Source organism: Anomalospiza imberbis, chromosome 11 (assembly GCF_031753505.1).
Source record: "Anomalospiza imberbis isolate Cuckoo-Finch-1a 21T00152 chromosome 11, ASM3175350v1, whole genome shotgun sequence".
Taxonomy (NCBI): Eukaryota; Metazoa; Chordata; class Aves; order Passeriformes; family Viduidae; genus Anomalospiza; species Anomalospiza imberbis.
The window spans coordinates 17,442,818-17,461,669 of NC_089691.1; the positions used below are offsets into that span (position 1 = coordinate 17,442,818).

At 46.5% G+C, this 18,852-nt stretch overlaps 1 protein-coding gene across 2 annotated transcripts in view; it reads left to right on the forward strand.

The window, feature by feature from the left end:
- The first annotated feature begins 332 nt into the window (after nt 1-332).
- LOC137480835 (monocarboxylate transporter 2-like) overlaps nt 333-18,852 on the forward strand; it is a 36,801-nt gene continuing 18,281 nt past the window's right edge. Inside the window, exons 1-3 of one of the 2 annotated variants that reach the window (XM_068202209.1) lie at nt 333-350; nt 3,048-3,302; nt 3,532-3,789. In XM_068202209.1, the coding sequence (XP_068058310.1) occupies nt 3,573-3,789 (217 nt within the window). In that variant the 5' untranslated portion in view covers nt 333-350; nt 3,048-3,302; nt 3,532-3,572. Of the gene's footprint in view, nt 351-3,047; nt 3,303-3,531; nt 3,790-13,592; nt 13,810-18,852 lie in introns of those variants that run through there. The other variant, XM_068202208.1, reaches the window with a different exon arrangement.

The window sequence follows — 18,852 nt, forward strand, 5'->3', positions numbered from 1 at the left end:
TAGGTGAAGGGCCACCCCCGTTCAAGAGGGGTTAATGTGAGATACAGCAGCCTTTATGTCTACCAGGTGGCAGAGGGTGTTCCAAGTGAGGGTAGAGCCTCTGATCCCAACCTTTGATCTCATCTGGGGTGGGGGACGAGATGAGCAGATGGCTTTAAAAGGCAGCAGGTCTCTCCCAGAGGAGCCAGCAGCCGGCATTGCCGAGGGACGGGGTCCGAGCGGTGCCGCCTCGCCGGACAGGGAGCAGCCCGTTGGTCAGTGAGTGTTTGTGTGTGGTGCTGGGCTTGGGTTGAGGGAACCTTGGCCCCATGGAGCCCTTGGATCAGCAGGTGAAGCTTTATTAGACTCAGGTTTGATTTTTCACGGCGCTGTCATCTCGCAAGAAAACCCAGCCCCAACCAAATGGTGTAGAAAAATAATTGTGCAGTCCAAGAAGAGTCCCCAGTTGATCTGGGTTACAGAATGAGGGTTGTGATTGTATGTGTTGGTTCCAAAAGACAGGCAGTTCATAAATCAAGGAAAGAAGATGGTAAATGTCAACTGGATTGAGATGTAAGGGCCTTGATTGTGCAAGAGACCTGGAATTCCTTTATTTCCAAATTGTTGTTTGTAGCCTCAGAGAGATTCCTGAAGAGCATTGAAGATTAGTGGAGAAAAGATCCAGAATACCTGTCTAAAGAGTAAGTCTAAATAAACTAACAGGAATTAAGCAGGAAGCCTGCAGGGAGTGGTAAGTGGAGAAATGGGACATGCAGAGTTTTTTAACTTCACAAAAAGGAAATAGGGGTAAAGCAAGAGAGCTGACAAGTAAATTTGTGCCAGACAAAGACAGCTTTTGCTTGGAAATGACAAAGTTGTGGTTAAGAGGGTGTTAGAAGGAGTAATGCCCGTGGGAGAATGGTCCTGGGCCTTCCTTAGTGCTGATGTCTCACAAACCTCAGGGGATGCCACAGGAGAAATGAGGAGAGACTGGGACTGTATCAAGTCACTGTCTGCTGGTTGCTCAGGCTATTAAACCCTCTAAAAACTATCCCAAATTTTTTAATCCTGAAGTTGGATTCCCCTAAATCTTCCTCTGGAAGCCTTGTTTTATAGCTGGGGAAGTAAGAGTCAGCTGGTATGATTTTTATTTTTGACTACACACTATATTTTCATTTAACTTTGGTTCCTCTCTTTGGTTTACTGCATTAATTTGTTTTGATATAGAAAAGCTGGACAATGATCTGATACCATGGTCTGATTTTATGCTAATGTCGTCTCAATATATCTCTCATTAAACAAAAAAATCTAATTAAATGCACAAATATATTCATCATGTAAGACTTCTAAAGGTGGTGCATAATTAGTCATAGTTTTAGAATTGGTGGTAATAAAAAATAGCCTTTCTTTTTAATCCCATATATAAAGTTCAGGCTCAACCTTTTTAAAGGACTACCAAAAATTTTGAATTTGAGGGACCTGAGAATTTTGCATAGCCTAAATTTTGGTAGATTGTGAATACCAAGCATAATGTTAAATAAGGAAATTTGTCCTCACTCTAACCACCCCTTGATCAGTTTTTTTTTTGCCTAATTTCAGGAACACTATTATATGTCAATATTTTTAGGAGCTTGGTATTCTCCATAATATTTGAACGGCCTAAACTGGGTAGAATAACCATGAATGAAAGAAGCAGTGCAATGAAATGCAATTTGATAAGTAATAAGATCTCTTAAACATCAACAGACAGGCATTCCAACATCACCACTATTACTTTTTAACTTGGGTTTTCCTTTTAAAATCTTACCCTGCAGTAATGAAGTTGATTTAATGTAATTCTAAAAGAAAATTATTTCTCTTTATGGAAAGGCTTAGATGATGGGGTATAACAGACTCTGCATCAGAATGTTCCATATACTGTGGGTACCTGTAAGGGAGAAAAAATGTTTCATTAATATCTATCAGACCACTTTATTACGTAATATCAGAGCAAGAGTAACTTTGCAAGTACAATCTTGCTTGATCCTGAAATTAAAACATGCATCCCTCATAGTGTGATGGGGAATTTTCCTTAATATTTATAATTTTATTGTAAAAAACTTAGTTGATCGTCTATTGATACAGCAAGGAAGTCTCAGGAAACGCAACAACTTGCAATCCTGGATATTATCCAGATAGAAATTAGAGTGGATTTATTAAATATTAGCATTTTGGGCTAATAATTTTTCCAGTTACAGTCAAGTTCCTCTCATGTTCCAGTGAAATCCTTGGAAAGGGGTTGGAGCGGGATGATTTTTAAGCTCCCTTCCAACCCAAACCATTCTGTGATTCTGTGTAAATGGCAGTGAATCCTCTCGTGGGTCTCAGTGGATCGGTCTCTGCCCTCTTACACTGGGTCTGACCATGACTCCTCACCCACAGAGGCTGGGAGAGGATGCCCAGGGATGAGGGTGAGGATGGAGCAGGTTTGTGGTGATCCTCTCCCAGTGTAACTTCTCACCCTTTGAGGGCCTCCAGAGCACTGAACATGGGCTTACATAAATTTTCTTCAATTAAAAATAAATGGAGATGAACGGTCTTGGTCTGTAGCAAAAAAAGACAGTGAAGAAAGGCTATGACAAGAACAAAAATCAGCAATCTTTCAGAGCAGGACTGAAAGTTTTCAGTGGAGATCTGACTATTTTGCAAAGGGATCCCAAAACTCATCCCTGATGAATCTGAAAGATTCACAGAAAAGAGGTGTATATTTTGTTTATTTTTCTTTTTATTCTCATTTTATTTTAATGACCAGGGAAAATGGGAAGAATGCAAATGAGTGAATGCCCTCTTTGATTTGTGCTGTTCCTGTGCATAATCTGGTAACCTGGCAGGCATCAGGCACGAGTGGAATTGCTGCCCATAAGTAGGAAGGAACTTCAGCCCCTTTGCAAGCAGTTTCTCAGTTTGGTTGTTGGTTTGAGGGAAGCAACAGCCAAAAGAGCCCTGTTCCCCTGCAGAACAGGGGAGCTGGGCCCACTGTGGGGCTGTTCACCTGCTGCTTACATCATGGAGATTATTCTTTTGAGCAGGAATAACCTGAAATCATAAGGACTTCCACCCACGTCTGAGAAGTACACAGTGAAGGATTCACCCTGAAAAAGGTACAGCCACAGCACTGGGGTCTCTCCAGAGGGACTGGGACAGGAGTAACCTCCAGAAGCCATCTCCCAGGGTGGGACACAGAGCCACAGGTGGATGTGGCAGAGAACAGACAGTGGAGGCACTGACTTCATCTGGGACTGAGGTCTGTCCCTGGACATGGAGGCCAAAGGAGTATTTTGAGGGTATGTATTTAAAATACAGGTGGAAGAGCTGGACAGGGTTCTTGGAGAGGGAAGGGTGATCTTGGCTGTGTTAGAATTTAACAATAGAACTGTTAAAAGGCAGCAAAAGGATTAAGGCTTCAAGAGTGGTGATTCTATGTACCTCTAAATTACTTTAATTTGCTTTAAAATGATGTCTGACCACATGTTATGAACATTCTGTACAACACACATCTCCTCTGCTCTGCAGGCCACTGGGAAGCAGAGTTTGCTCTGGAATCTGCTCTGACCATGTCTCCTCCAGTGCTTTCAGACCTGGGCTATGTCCCCCCCGATGGTGGATGGGGCTGGGCAGTGGTGTTTGGAGCCTCCATCTCAATTGGGTTTGCATTTACCTTCCCTAAAGCTTTCACAATCTACTTTAGAGAGATCCAGGCTGTTTTCAGCATCTCCTACAGCCAGATTGCCTGGACAACATCCATCATGTGTGCTACCACCTACGGAGGAGGTAAGTGAAGCCAGGCTGTATCTTCCTTTGGAAGGAGAAGATCTGATCTCTGCACCAAAAGGGGAGAATGTATTTCTTGAGAAAGTTCCTGGAAAGTGCTAAATCTAAGTCTGGCTTTCTATTTTCTGATGATATATATTGGCAAAACTGAGAAAACCAGTAGTGCTGAGTTTTTTCTTGCCAATATACATGAAACCATCAATTATTTCATCAGAAATTTTGCTATGCGTGGGTGAGTAGAGGCTTGGAATTATTTGAGTCTGGGCAGTTATTTCAGTATACTTAGTCTTTTGTTCTGTTCCTATTCTTGTCTTTCCTTTTGAAACAAAAATGTGTGATTTGTGCTCATGATTGCATAGAAACCACTGAAACTCAAACCCCAAGTTTTGCTGATATAGAGACATGGAATATGTGCACGTATATCTTAAGACAGCATTGAAATATGTTTTCCCCTAAATCTGTTGCTAAAATCTTGCTTCAGATAAGTAAGGGATGATGTTTTAGACTTTTCTCTGTAGAATCTTTCTAAAAGAGCAAATGCATTCACCAGTTTCTTCAAACTAAAATGTTCACTGGGTACCTGTACCTTGGCTGCAAAAATTGCTTTTGCGGGAAGATATCTACTGTCCTCTTAATGAAATCATCAAACGGATGTTCCCTGAGGGATGTTTCCAGGTTGTCAGTCTGCCTCTTTGATCTGAGTAGCTGGTTAATCTTACTGTTAATGGTTAGTAGAGATCATCTGGTTTAGGCTGCTGGTGCCTGTGACGTGCAGCTGCTGGCACTTATTCCTGGGCCCTTAGCAGATCCTGGTGGTTCTTAGCTGGTTTTGCAAGGGTGAAAGGTAAAAGGGTTAACACTGAAGAACACAAAAATAGCCACCCAAGTGTGAGTAACCTCACACCTACCCAAACCTGTATTCTCAAAAAATAAAAAAGTCTGTGACATTCTTTGGGGAAGACTATTACAAAAAAAATTGTGAATGGAGGGATCTTGGTACCCTCTCACCTTCAGGACAGGGTTGCTTTGGAGGCTTCCTGGGTCACTCATTGCAAAGATCAGGGGTACACCCTGGGTACAGAAGGCTCACACTCTTGTGGGCTTTAGGGACTGGTTTTACATGGCAATAAAAAAGGAGTGGTGTGGGATGGATTAAGGTGAAAGGAGATGTATGTGACCAGAGAGGTGTGAGGGATGAAAGAGCCTTTTCAGGTCTGGCTGGAGTGGATCAGACTGTCAGTGAGGCAGATTCCCTGGGCTCTTCGGGCTGTGCTCTCTGCTGCAGATGGACAGAAGGCTTCACTTCCAGGGGGAATAAATCAGCAGCTCTACTGAACACTGATTTCCCCTTGAAACCATGGCTGTGTATCCTCTGGCTGCTGTTTGGCTCTGGTGGTTTTATTTCAGGGGCTGAGAAAGTCAGAGTGACTGAAGAGAGATTCATTTAGAGGGGCCATTTCCTTAGGGTGGCTGTTCACGGCGCTCTGGAAGCTGGATGTCTGAAGCTGAGCACCAGACATTGCACATGTCTCAGAGTGGTTGGGATTTCTGGGTCTTTATTCTCCACATTCCCTGAGTGAGGGCCCTTGACATCTGTTTGGAAATAGAGGCGAGGACAGCAAGGGAACTGCTGGATGTGGTATTGATAGGGGAGGAAGCCATTACAGTACCAGACTTGTGGCTTTCATCACTGATCTTCCCATCTTTAAACACAGACTTTTCTGACACCATCGTGCTGCAGGGCTGTTATTATAAACTACAGCTGTGTGTGCAAGTGCCTGACTTTCCCAGATGCCACCTGTAACAACAGGAGAGTGCAGCACAAGCAGGAAAATTACGAGATGCTGTGAAGAAAGTCGACTTTTCCTTTTCAGCATTGCATTTATATTCACTCAGACTTTGGGCCAAGAACTCCGTGCTGGTAGGGGGGTCCTGTCCCTTTCACAAACCCCTGTGTTCATTGCTCCAAGAGCACCTTTCTTCTCTGGGGGTTTGTCCCCAGACAGTACCTGCTGCTCTTCACCTCACTCATCTTTTAAATCCTTGCAGCATCTGAAATAGATAATGGAAAAACATAAATTTGAGGAAAAATCCCTGTGTACTCTTCTAGAATTAAGGGAGATCAAGCATCTCATCTGTTTTTGCGCATGATTCATAATTCTAAACATTTCCCTGTCATGTTCTCATCTTTCAGTTTTGCTGCCAATAACTGGTGTTGACATCTCCATAGATGTGAAAGCAGCAGCATGCTAATAGTAAGAGAAGAGAGAATGGCAATAATAACAGATTTAGGACTTTCATCTCAGGGAATAAATACCTTTGAGTGCATAAGTAATTGAATACTCAGTTTGATCTTCCTTTCAGCTATAGCAGCATAAGTCTACAGCAATTCTCTAGCATCCAGTGAAGCTGCATGCTGTGTTTGAGGAAGGAGGAGAGCACGAATGAAGCCTGCCCAGAGTGGTTGGAGGAATGGAGGGCATCCCTTCAAACCCCAGCTTTTATTTTACAGTATTCAGAAAAGCTGCAGCTATCTGCATATAAAACAGTTGTTAAGAACAACCTGCACTAGAGTAAATAGAAAAAAAAAAGCTTCAACAAACATTGAATATAATTTTTGGGTAAAGCCTGGGCTGCACTGAAATCTTCAGGCATCTTGCCATCACCTTTAGTGGAGTCAGGATTTCCTCTTTCACCTGCTGAGTTTGACCTGCTGCACTGCAGCATTAGAAGCCTGGCATTTTGGGAAAGGGGGCTTCCCCAAAGGTCTTCAGGAATGGGAAGTAATGGAGTGCCTTGTGAACCTTACCTAGGTAACAGGTGCCCCTTTGAAGCACTTCTAACAAGGAGTCGTTTCTGTGGAATTTAGGGGGCTATTAGGAAGGTCAGTCTGTAAACCTGGGATTACAGCAGGCTTGAGTAAATACTGCACTTGGATCAAAAAGTCTCCTGTTTTTGTCCTTGTGGGGTAGCAGGGATGTACAATGTCAGAAGTTCAGCAAGTTCCTTAAGAACTCTCAGTGTAAGACCTTGAAAGTTAATGCTAAAGCACTGTGCTCAATCTGCTGGACAATGGTCAGCCAGAAGGGCAAAGCAGCACAGAGAATTCAGGCCCAGGATCCTGCTGAGTTTACCCCCAGCAATCCTGTGTGTTGCATCACCCTGTGTTAAGGGCACAGGGGTGTTACACACAGCTCTCTGTGCGATGTGTGCACTCAGCTCCTCCCAGGTTTGTTTCTGCCTCTTGTTGCCATATCCCAGCGTTTTACTGAATTTGAAGGGTAATGAGGAGCTTCCAGGCTTTCCTTCATCCCACCAGGAGGAGCTGGTTGTGTTCCAAGGAGCTGCAGGCTTGATCCTGTTGTCCTGCTTCCCACCTGCTCTCTTACACTGCCCAGAGCCTCGCTGGTGACCAGCACTCTGTGGTGCCAGCTGAGACTGGCTGCTGCTCAGACCATCCTTGTCCTTGAAGCAGATCAAAGGTGTCCTACATACATGAGCAGTACCTGCTCCCAGAACACTGCAGTCCTAGAGAGAGATTTCTTGGGGAAACTCATGTCAGGAGGAGACACCCTTGTGGAGTTACAATCACAATTTTATTTGGTGGGGAACCAAAACCCACACCAAAGCCCCAGCTGCCTCAGTATGATATTTTTCTGTACTTATAATTGACCCTCCCTCCATCATCTTAAAACTTGGGCGAGGTGGGGTTAATCCTTTTGGAAAATACCTGCATTATGTAATGACTAGGAGTACTATGATCTGCAAACAACCGTGTTCCAGAGACTACTTGGAAACTGCAGTGACATCCCCCTGTCCCCAGGCCACTGACCTCAATTCAGGCTCAATCAGCATTGTGCAATTCCAGGTTTTTGCTGCTGTGGAGTGGGGATCACTCTGCATGGTGATCCTGCAACGTCTCTCCTCTCTCAAACATCATGAGGCTTTCAGCTCTCCAACTTGGTGAAGTGTTATTCAGGCAGCCTTGAGGCAGCTGATCCTTTTCCTGCCCTGCTGACAGCTACTTGGGAGTTTACTTGGAAGTGGGCTGGAGGCAGCAGTGGTTTTCTGCACCCAGATGTGCCACAGATGCTGAGGACCATGCCTTGGACATGGTGCTGGTGGATGGACCAGATGTGTCTCAATTCACCAGATTAGTTTTGGCTGTCTGAGCTGCAGATCTCTGCTAACCTGGCTCCTTCTCTCTGAAGGGAGTAAGGAAAGCCCCACAAAAATACTTCCACCAGAAATCACAGGCAGGCTAAGTGGGTAAGGCAGGATGGGATAAGGTGGGACACCACACTGGCTTTACTTTGGCAACACTAAGGAGTCTTTATTCATTATGTCTTTACCTCGAGCAAAAGTGTATGGAGACCTTATCCTGTGGTAAAACCTCACAGCAAGGACAAGGCTTGAGTCTGGAACTGGAGAGCCACAGGGTGGGGAAGGCAGAGGTTCCCCTCTGCACAGAGTGTCTACAGTGGAGTCCCCTTTATTTTCAGTACAAAGAAAGAGTGACCTGCTCTGCTCTGGCTAATGTGTAATTACACCTTCAACACAACCTCCTGCCCCAGCTGTTTGTTTGCCCGTCTTTGTGTGCACAATCTTAAATGCCTTCAGGCTCTGCATTCAGCAGGGTTTGGAAAAAACACAGTATTTCTCCTCATTTTCAGCCATTTAGGACTTGGCATAACCAGACTTCTGCCATAAAAGTTAGTAGCTAAATTCTTGATGCATCTCTGAGTACTTCAACCATGTTGTTTTTTTTCCTTTCTATGCAGTCATTTTCCAAATATAACAGAGGAAGATCCTTCTGGGATTAAAATGTAAATGAGGCAAAGATGCAATAGCAAAGGAATAATTTGTTTTAATTCCCCGGTGAAAACATTCCAGTTATTAGATCTAGATTAATTGTCACCATCTTTTTACCAACAAGAATGTTTTCGTTTGAGCTGCTGATTAAACACCTGCAACAAGGGAAAAACAGAAGAAATGATGTTATTGCTTGGTTTATTCTGTTTTCTCCAGGAAACCAGCACATCCTGCAGTGATGCTTCATGCACCTAGGTGGTTTGATGGCACAGACACAGGGCTGGGGCTGTCTGAGAGATTTCCTGGCTCTGGAGAAACTTATTTCATGTCATGAATGCCTCTGCCTGTCTGCACTTCGTGCTATTAATACTGGGGTTTAGCAAAAAGCAAGTTTGACATTTCATAACTTTCTATTTCGACCTCTTCTTTACCCCCTTTTAAAACCTATTATTCAGTGAAAAACAAAGCCAGGAGGCTCTGCCAGTGCCCCAGGTGGTTTTGGTGCCAGCACGGATGTCACTTGGCTCTGTGCAGTGTCACCTCATCACCAGGTGCAGGGGGTGAGGGGCTGGTGGCTCTGCCTGCAGCAGAACATCTCCCACAGCAGCAAAGAGGCTGCATGGAAATGAAAGATCCCTCCCCTCCCAAATAGCCAAGGAGATGTCAGGGGATGTGGATTGACCATGTTTGACCAACACATGCTGCTTGGAACATCTTGGGAAGGTGCTGCCGGTCCTCTCCTGCTGCTCAGTGCCCCAGGAGCCACCAGCCAGAGTTAGGTTCCCTTTAATTAAAAATCCAGGCATGAAAATATTGTTGGTAAATCCCTGAGTGCTGGAGTCTCGTGGTTAAACACAGAGGAATGTGTTTTATCAGCCTGGTCATGCTCAGTGCTGGGGAGAACACAAGGTATAAGGGTAATTCTGTGCTCACTGGGAAGTGATGCTTTGTCCCCCAATTGGCATTTTGTGGTGACATCTGGTTGGAGTCCAGAGCCAAGAATTTTGGTGACTTAAAATCTACTCTCAAGTGTTACTTTGTATCTGTATGGATTGATCCCTTGGAAAAAGTTAAGAATTTTATTAGGAACATAAATATAAGGGTCTATTTTTTGAGGACTGGGAAGTCTCTCTCCTAGGACAGGTCACACTAGGCAAACTGCAGGGGATGTTCTTTAGAATGGCACCCAATTTAGTATTTCTGGAGAAGGGAATGCTCATATTTCAGTGATGGTGTTGCATGGGTCCAGCCCTTTGGTTTTGCAGAAAATTGCTGCCTATATTCTCATCCATTAATTCAGGAGCTCCATTTTAACTGGCTATGGATTGGATTTCACTGCTGCAGCATTTTATGAGCAAATGGAACATGACAATAGAGCAGTTTTAAGAAATGGGGTGTGCCATTAAAGGCCCTTGAAAGAAGTGCAGAGGTACCTCTTCTGGCATTTACCAGATTCTGTTTTCAAGCAGCAGAGCTAGGTATGGATTTCTTTATGCAATGTGGAAGCAATTTCTAAAGTCTTTAATTGACTTCCAAAGACTCAATGAAGGAAAAACTCTGTTGGAGTTATAGAGCTGTAGCTCTTACCTTTGGCTGCTATAAACTGCTTTGCATAAAAGGCATTGAATAAAATTATTTTCAAGTAACAAAGTGGTTCACTGAAAATAAACAGAAATTGTTTTGATTCTTGAGGGGGCCCAGGGGTTTTCCCCCAACCCTGGCTTTTTTTTTTTTTTTTTCTTTTTCAAAGACATGAAAAAACACTCAAGTTGTCCTCACTAGTCACTTTTTTGGGGGGAACTTAAATGTTCCACTCTATGGGTGAAGTGAAATGAGGCCCTGGCAGAGGTTGCCCAGGGAAACTGTGGCTGCCTCATCTCTGGAAGTGTTCAAGACCAGCTTGGATGGGGCTTGGAACAACCTGGTCTGGTGGAAGGTGTCCCTGCCCATGGCAGGGGGTTGGTCTCTGTCCTCCCAAGCCATTCTGTAGTTCTAGAATTTTAAATATTGTCCATCAAACCGTGGCGTTCAATAAGTAAAAGCTGTTAGTTCATTTGATTAGAAAATCATGACCTGGGAACTGTCACAGAAAGCTTTGTAAAAATTGGAAGATGGGGGGAGAGGAAGAGTTTCAGGTTCTGCTTTGCTCCTGGCCCCTTTTCCCTGCGTGCCCCTCTTTGAACAGCTCTGGAGCAGAGCACTGGGAATTACAATAGCAGGCACTTATTTACATGGAATACTGTGATAGGGAAATGAGTCATTCGAAAAGGTGTTTTGCAATTTTAATCAATTTTGTTGCTGCTTGCCAGCAAATTAAAAAACCTGCCCTCCAGGAAGTGTCTGCTGTCAGTGGATGAGAAAGCAGAGCCTGGTCCCAGGGGAGAGCCTGTGGTCCCGACATGGAGGGGGAGCACTGGCACAGGCAGCTGCTGTGAGAGGAGCCCAAGGCTCCCAAATTGCCAGGAAGTCTTTTTTGACCTAGTGAGCCCTGGATTTCCAGCGTCAGTCCCACCCTCTGCCCTCGGGCTGTTCTTCTTTGCTTGTGAACTTCTCTTCAGAGCAGCAACACAGTGTAAACACCACATTTAGACATCTTTAGAAATCATTTGTTTGCCCCCAATATCACCTGCTGCAACTGGTTTCCTGCTCTAGTTCTGAGTTTGCCACGACTTTGTGTGAAAGTTTACCCAGAAATGTCCTGCTGGGGCTGGCTGCAGGGGCCATTCTTTAGCATGACACACAATTTAGCAGTTCTGGAGAAGGAAATTCTCATCTTCCAGCTGAGAGTTGTTGCAGCTTCCATGGCTGAAGTTATACCTGTTTCCTCATCCCTCTGCTCCCTGCACCTTCTATCTATCCTCCCACCTTCCATGCTTCTGCTAAGGATGTACTAAGTTCAATCTTAGGTGTGTTTATTCCATTTTGGTCTTATTTTTGATTTTTAACAGAACACAGACAGCAGGTGCTGAAGCAACTGAATGCTGGTATCCTCACAGCTCATAAAGTGGGTCAGGGCTGCACCAAAATAAAACTCTCCCAGTCATCACGCTGTGACCCCACAGCTTAGAGTAAGGGTTTCTGGTCATTTTGAGTTTACCCAGTTTTATAGGAAGAAAGAAATGGCAGTAATAAAACATCTTACAGTTGTGTTGTGAGGAGATTTTAAAGCTCCAGATTAACTGTGCCAGGTAAACTGCAGAGCAAGGCCCTGATTTTTTCCCCCTCTCAGTTGCTTCATGGTGCAAGTAGAAAAATGGGACACACATGGGGCTGTTAAGCCAAGGGGAGGCAAGGTTAAGAAAGATAAAAGGTCTGTGGTGAAACTGCACCTTCCCAGCCAGAGCAAACGCTGCTTAATGTTTTCCCAACCAGAGCTCCATGTGAAAACTAGAATACACAGCAGATTGGTGAACATGAAAGGGGGCAGAAGTCTGCAATGATCACAGAACCATAGGATTCTGAATTGGGTTGGAAGGGACCTTAGATCCCATCCCATTCTAAGCCCCTGCTACCTTCCCTTATCCCAGATTACTCCAAGCCCTGTCCAGCCTGTGCTTGAACACTTCCAGGGATGGGGATGCCACAGGTTTTCTGGGCAACCTGTGGCAATGCCCTGTCACACCCACAGGTGAAGAATTTTCTCCCGACATCTAATCTAAATCTCCCCTCTTGCAGTTTAAATCTGTTCCCTCTTGTCCTATCAGCATCTACCCGTGTAAAAAAATCACTCTTTTTTTTTAATAACGATGATGTGTTCCAAGGGCAGGAGAGCAGCAAACAGCGTGGCATGGAAGAGAAAAGAGCTGGGATTTAGTACGGAAGAGAGGAGGGATGCAGGTGGAAGCACAGGGGAATTAAAAAGAACAATTCGCGTTGAAGTAACTGAAGGTGGTTTAATTAACGCCCGCGGGGTGACTGGTGCTGCTGCCTCGGCTGGGGGCGAGGAATCGCGAGGGGACAGGGCGCTGGAGCGAGGGATGTGACAGCCGGGGGGGTTTGGAGCGTGTCCCTCGGCCGGGGCGGGCCGGTCCCGCCCGGAGCGGAGCGGCCGCTCCCCCGCGCCCTGCCCGGGCAGAGCCGCGCCAGCGCCGCGCTCCGCAGGTGGGTCCGGCCGCGGGTCCCGTGTCCCACCCGTGTCCCACCCGTGTCCCACCAGTGTCCCACCAGTGTCCCGGGGGCTCGGCAGGCACCGGGGGTGGGGAGGAGCAGCGCCTGGGAGCCGCTGTTCCTGGTTTTCCGCACGTACACGTGGCATTCCTGCCCCGTCCCGCTCCTCCCGGCTGGGGCCGCGCAGCGTGGGCGGCACAGCACACGGGACTCACCTGAGCGAAGGTGTGTGCGGCAGTGCAGGGTGGGCTCAGGGCTCAGCGGCCCGGGACTGGGGGTCTAGGGAGCCGCACCCCAAGGCTGAGGTCTGGAGAAGTAGCATGCGGGGACTAGAGGTCCAAGGGAGCAGCATCCCGGGACGGGGGGTCCAGGGGAGCAGAATCTCAGGACTGGGGTCTGGAGGAGCAGCATCCCGGGACTGGGGGTCCAGGGTCTCAGGACTAGGGATCCAGGGGAGCAGAATCTCAGGACTACAGATGTGGGGAGCAGTATCTTGGTACAAGGGGTCCAAGGGAGCAGCATCCTGGGACTGGGGGTCCAGGGGAGCAGAATCTCAGCACTACAGATGGGGGGAGCAGTATCCTGGGATAAGGGGTCCAAGGGAGCAGCATCCGGGGACTGAGGCTCCAGGGGAGCAGCATTTGGGGACTGGGGGTCCAGGGGAGCAGAATCTCAGGACTGGGGTCTGGAGGAGCAGCATCCCGGGACTGGAGGTCCAGGGTCTCAGGACTGGGGGTCCAGGGGAGCAGAGTCTCAGGACCGGGGTCTGGAGGATCAGCAGCATCCCGGGAGTGAGAGTCCAAAGGAGCAGCATCCCGGGACTGACCCCACAACTCCACCCTTTGTATTGCAGAGGTCCCCGGGCAGTGTGGGCCCGCCCGGCCATGCCGACCCCCAGTGAGGCAGGGCGAGCCCCCGGCCCGCCGGACGGCGGCTGGGGGTGGGTGGTTGTTTTCGGCGCCTTCATTTCCATCGGCTTCGCCTACGCCTTCCCCAAAGGCTTGGCCATCTTCTTCAAAGAAATCCAGGATTTCTTTGGCACGTCCTATAGCGAGATCGCGTGGGTCTCCTCCATCATGCTGGCCACGACGTACGGCGCAGGTGAGTGGTCCTGCACCAGCCCTGGGGCACGGGGTGCTCTAAGAGCAGCAACGAGCCAGAAATCTCCACTCTGGGCCAGAGCAGATGGACAGCAACCAAGTGTCCATCTGAATGGGCACCATCCACAGATCTGCTTTCTGATCATGTTTCCCAATGTTTGTTTAGGCAGACAAGTCATATGTGGAGCCTGAGGGGCTCCTACCCAGAAAGCAGAAGATTACCTATGAAAACTTTCTATGGGCATCAGGGAAAAAGCCCTGAGAATAGGCTGGTGTGAAATAACTGGGTCTGGGTTTCAGCCAGAGCTGAGTGTGGAGTAGAATAATAAATGAAGTAGCGGCTTGTTTATTGTGGCAGCTGATAATGACAGCAATGAAATCGCCAGTCGTTCTTATCAGTTGTAAAGCAGTGCATGTAACTCTGCTCTTTTTTATGATTTCAATATCACTTTCATGACTGAATGAAATACATGGGCTGCCCTTGATTAAATCTTCAGCTGGAGGTGGACAGGAACCACACTCTGCAATTGCAGAAAGCGTCATCAATATTTATCATGTCTATTAAAGAAATTCTGAGAATAATCTTTGTTTTTACAAAGGGTTGGTTTTTTTCCTTCATAATGCACTGTAGTGCTTTTTGAGGAGCACAGTTGCTAATGAAAATAAAGTTGTTTTGTATAGGAAGGTGGAAGCAAGCTTGAGTCAGAACCTATTGTAATCCACTCTCTTGTAACCCAGACTTTGTCCTACAGAGATGAGCTCTGCAAAGGCTGAGTTCCTATACAAGAACCCACAAACGGAGCACTTGGAGGGCAGAACCCAAGCAGTGATTTAGAAAGAGAAATCCCCTGCTTGTGCCAGTGCTGTTGTCCCATTGTTTGTCCCATTATACTGCAATAAATATGCCAAAGTATTTTCCTGTGGGCTGGGGGCTCCCTGGATGCCTCTGTGAGTTGTTGGCAGCTCTGCTTTGTGTTCCAATAAAAAAATGGTGTCCCCTCCCCTGGTATGGAAGAGATGCTTTGTGCCTGACCATGACCAAGTGAGGAACATGCTCTGCAGATTAGCCCTGCCCCTGGCAGCACCTCAAGTTGCTCACAGGGATTTGGATGGGGAGCTTGAGCCTCTTGGGGTTCAGCTCATGGCCAACAAGCTGGTGCTGGAGCAGGTGAAGTGCTGCTCTGATTGCCTCTGCCTCCTTCCAGCTGCTTGTTTCCCAGCCCACCTTCTTCTCTGTCTCTCCAAGTGTTCCAAGTCAGTGCTGTGTGCTCTGTAACCGGGATGTTGCAGTGGACTTTTATCCCAATTAACTGAGCATCTTCTGCCTTTTTGCAGGAGCTTTAACTTCACTCTCCCTGATGCTGTTACACAGTGATGTGGGGGATGATACAGCTGAATTGCAGGTGTCTGTACCTTTGTAAAATCTCTTGCCTTGCAGCTGCTCAGAGTTATGTCCAGTTACCAGCCTCCCCTCCTCTGCTCTGGAGTAAGACTGGTGCTTGGGATCCTCCCTGTGCCCCTGGCTGAGGTGCTGGTGGCTCAGTGGCTGCAGACAGGGCATGGTGGGAGCTGCTGGAGCACGGAGCAATGAAACTCTTGTGCCCAAGAGTGTATTTAACACTCTGCTTTGACTGACTGGGCATTTAACACCAGAGTGGGTGTAGCTTATGCATGACTCTAGTGATTTGGAAATCCTCATTAAAGGACAGCTCCTCTGAGCTGCCCACGTTTTGCTCTCTGGCAGTGCCTGTTAGAACTGTGAGGATGCAAGGCTTGATTTACTCTGCTGAAAAACCAGAAAACAGTTCCAAAAAAATGAAATTCTAAACCCGCCAAGATTTCAACATACTCCTGAGTAGCTAACAGAGCTACCAAACCAGGTGATTATTGCCACAGCATGTCCATCCCTTCCCTTCCTCTGCCAGATGAGGCAGAAGGGTCTCAGGCTGTGTGGAGGTGCAGGGGATGCTGTCTGCAGCCCTGTGGGGGCTCTGTGGGGCACTGAGCATCTCCTGCATGAAGCATCAGGCACATGTCCCTGGGGGGCTGGAGGGGCCTCTGGTGCATTTGCTGGTGTCAGGGTGGCCATGGAAGGAAATTCCTGTGAGGACTGCCCCATCCCAGCTCCCTGCAGCCCCAGGGGCACCTCAGCTGCCGGTGCCCTGGCAGGGCACACAGAGGCTGATGTTTTCACTGCCCACAGCTTTTGTTGACACAGTGCCTGGTTTCCTTGGTGTTCTTGCTGGTCTAAGGACTTGTTTTTGGACTGTGCTGCTTACACTGTAACAGAGCTTGCATTTGCATTTCATAAATAATGCAAATGAAGCTTGTTTTCTGAAAATACATGAACTAACGCAAATCTCCACTGGAGAAGCTGTGTTGATTTTGACAACATGGATGCAGATTTACAGTGACCACCTGAGGCTTTGCTTGTAGCACCAAAGGAGTTCCAGTTTTTCAGACTGAAACTGAAAATCAGCAGCCAGGACTGTTTCTGCCCTTCACTTTCTGCTGAATTCCCCCAGGAAGCTGTTTTATACCAGCCAAGGCTCTGGCAATATATATTACAGAAGTTAATGTGTCTTATCCCCCAGTTTCTTAATCTGAACTAGGTTGCAGAAAACAATTCTGTCACTATAATACAAGTAGTAAAACAGATTACTGTGCAGTAAAGTGGATAGCCTGGACTTTATGATGGGGTACTTGTAGCTCTTGCCAGAGCTCCTGTTCAGCAATTCCACATTTCCAATTGCAGAGGGCAGACTGGGAGGTTTGAGAGTGAGGAGCATGAGGGAACATTGCTTTTCTCTGACCAAATCCCACAGTCTGAAGCCCTATCAATCTGATAAAGAAAGATTTGTTTTACAATGTTTCTACTTTTCTTTTCTTTCTTGTCATGGGTGAAGAGCTCATTCCTTACCCCAAATGAGAAAGGAATTACAGAGCAGAGTCTTTGATGTAGGGAAAAAAAAGGAAAAAGGAGCTGATCAATGATCTTAGAGGTCTTTTCCAACCTTAATGATTCTCTGATTCTGTAAGGGACCAAGGACCATGGCATCATCCTTCCCTAAAGGTGCTCTCAGCTGCATCTCAGCACCCAGGTAACAGGCTCTGGGGGTGAGGAGGACACAGCGAATGTCCCAAAATGTGGAGCACCACAGGGTACCTATTGTGCTGCCAGGTGCCCTGGGCAGGGCTTCTTTTTGCAAACTGCCTTCTTGGGCCCTGTTTGCTGTGCCAGCACAAGGCCAAGATTCCCAAGGTTTTGCCTCACGTACAGGGGTGGGTTTTGTTTAGGAAACAATTTCATTGCAAAGCCAAAAGCCTTTGGCCTTTGCACCTCCTGGTTTGGGCTGTGTGGTGGTGACAGGTTCACCAAACTGAGCTGCCCCTGTCCCACTTTTAAGGGTGACACATTTCAAGCCAGGCCACAGACGCGTCCCTGGGGAAAGCAGGAGGCAGCAGAGCTCTCAGGAAAGAAAAGATAAGCAGTATTAATTTGCTAGTAAATTAGTTGCCCTATTCAGCATCAGGGGAAACAGCCAAACATTCTGAAAGTAAGAAATAGTGATGCCTCTAATTTAATAGCAGTAATGTTCTTGTAGCTCTTATGGTCTTCTGTGAGGCTGCAGGAGAGGTAAAGATCGTGGGAAGAAGTAATATCTTTTATTATGGCCAACTGTTGGAGCTTGAACAACGAGCCAGCCTCCTGGCACATGTGCCAGAATAGAGAGAATAATTTAATACTAGGACAGCATCTGCATTTTCTTTTTTTAAAAATTTTTAAATGGTGACTGTGTGGCCAAATGCTTCCTCCATCTTTATAATGAAATAACAGGCATCATCCAAGGGGAGATCAGAGAGCAGATCCTCCCGCAGAATCATTTCAGCTGCTCAGCTTGAATAGCTGGGGCTACACCAGGGGACACTGGAGCTTCTTTTTAGCAATTTTGAAGAATTTCACTCCTTTGAAATTTCTGTGCATGTTTGTATACAGCTTGTAGGTGTGAATATGTGCTGCTTCTGTTGCCCTTTAATACACAAAAAGCTCAGGCTCATGGCATCAGCAGCATGCATTGTTTTTATTCAGAATGTACTGCAGTGGAGTCTGGTCTCAGTCTCACTATACCCTGCTGTAAAACTCCCCTCAAAATCTCCAGGGTGGTCCTCTCTCACACCCAAATTTCCATTAAAATTAGGGAATCTCCATCTGTCAATTTTACAAAGACAGCATCAGAGAGACACACTTTGCAAACAATAAAAATGAGAGTGTTTCTCGGGAAAAAGCCTCCACCTGAAACCAACCAGTGTTTATTAGTCTTGTTATTTATAGGTTTGTAGTTTGGTGAAGATCAAATTACCTGAAGACTTAATTCTGGAAATGCTCCACAACTAAATCTTTTTCTCCAAAACAAACTTTCTCCCAGAGCTTGTAAGTGCTTAATAGAGCATCTGCTAAAGCAGCAAGGAAGACATAGGGAAGCTGAAAGTCCACCGTTGACCTTGAACATTTAATCCAAAATTTTATAGCTGTATTTTATTACACTGCTAGCATGATAAATTGCAGTGACAGGTTTAGAAAGAACCTTACAACATGCAGTGGCACAAAGCTATATTAATAATGAGTCTGATTCTGCAGTTTTTAACTTAATCAAAACTGCCAAGGTTCTCTCCTGCTCTGGTCCAGACTCTACCAAAACCTTCTCTGCCTCCGGGAGACCCCACCCAGGGCTCTCCACCCATCTCAATTACCTTCAAATAGCTGTGAAGCACCACAGCACTACGAGGGGAAACTGAGGCATGGGAGGGAGGTGGGGTTTTTCAAGGACAAGGTTATGTTCACCTGTGTCAGCTCTCTCTACTGCTGTGCTTACCGCACTGGTTCCACAAACATTCCTTCTCAAGTGGGGCTTTTACTAGGATTTCCCTAGGGATGTGCTTTTCCACCTGGGTGTTTTGTGGAGGCTGAAACAAAAGGAAGAGGATTATTCTGCTTATTCACAGAGCTGTGGATATCCAGCATCCTGCTGTCCTGGCCCAAGGC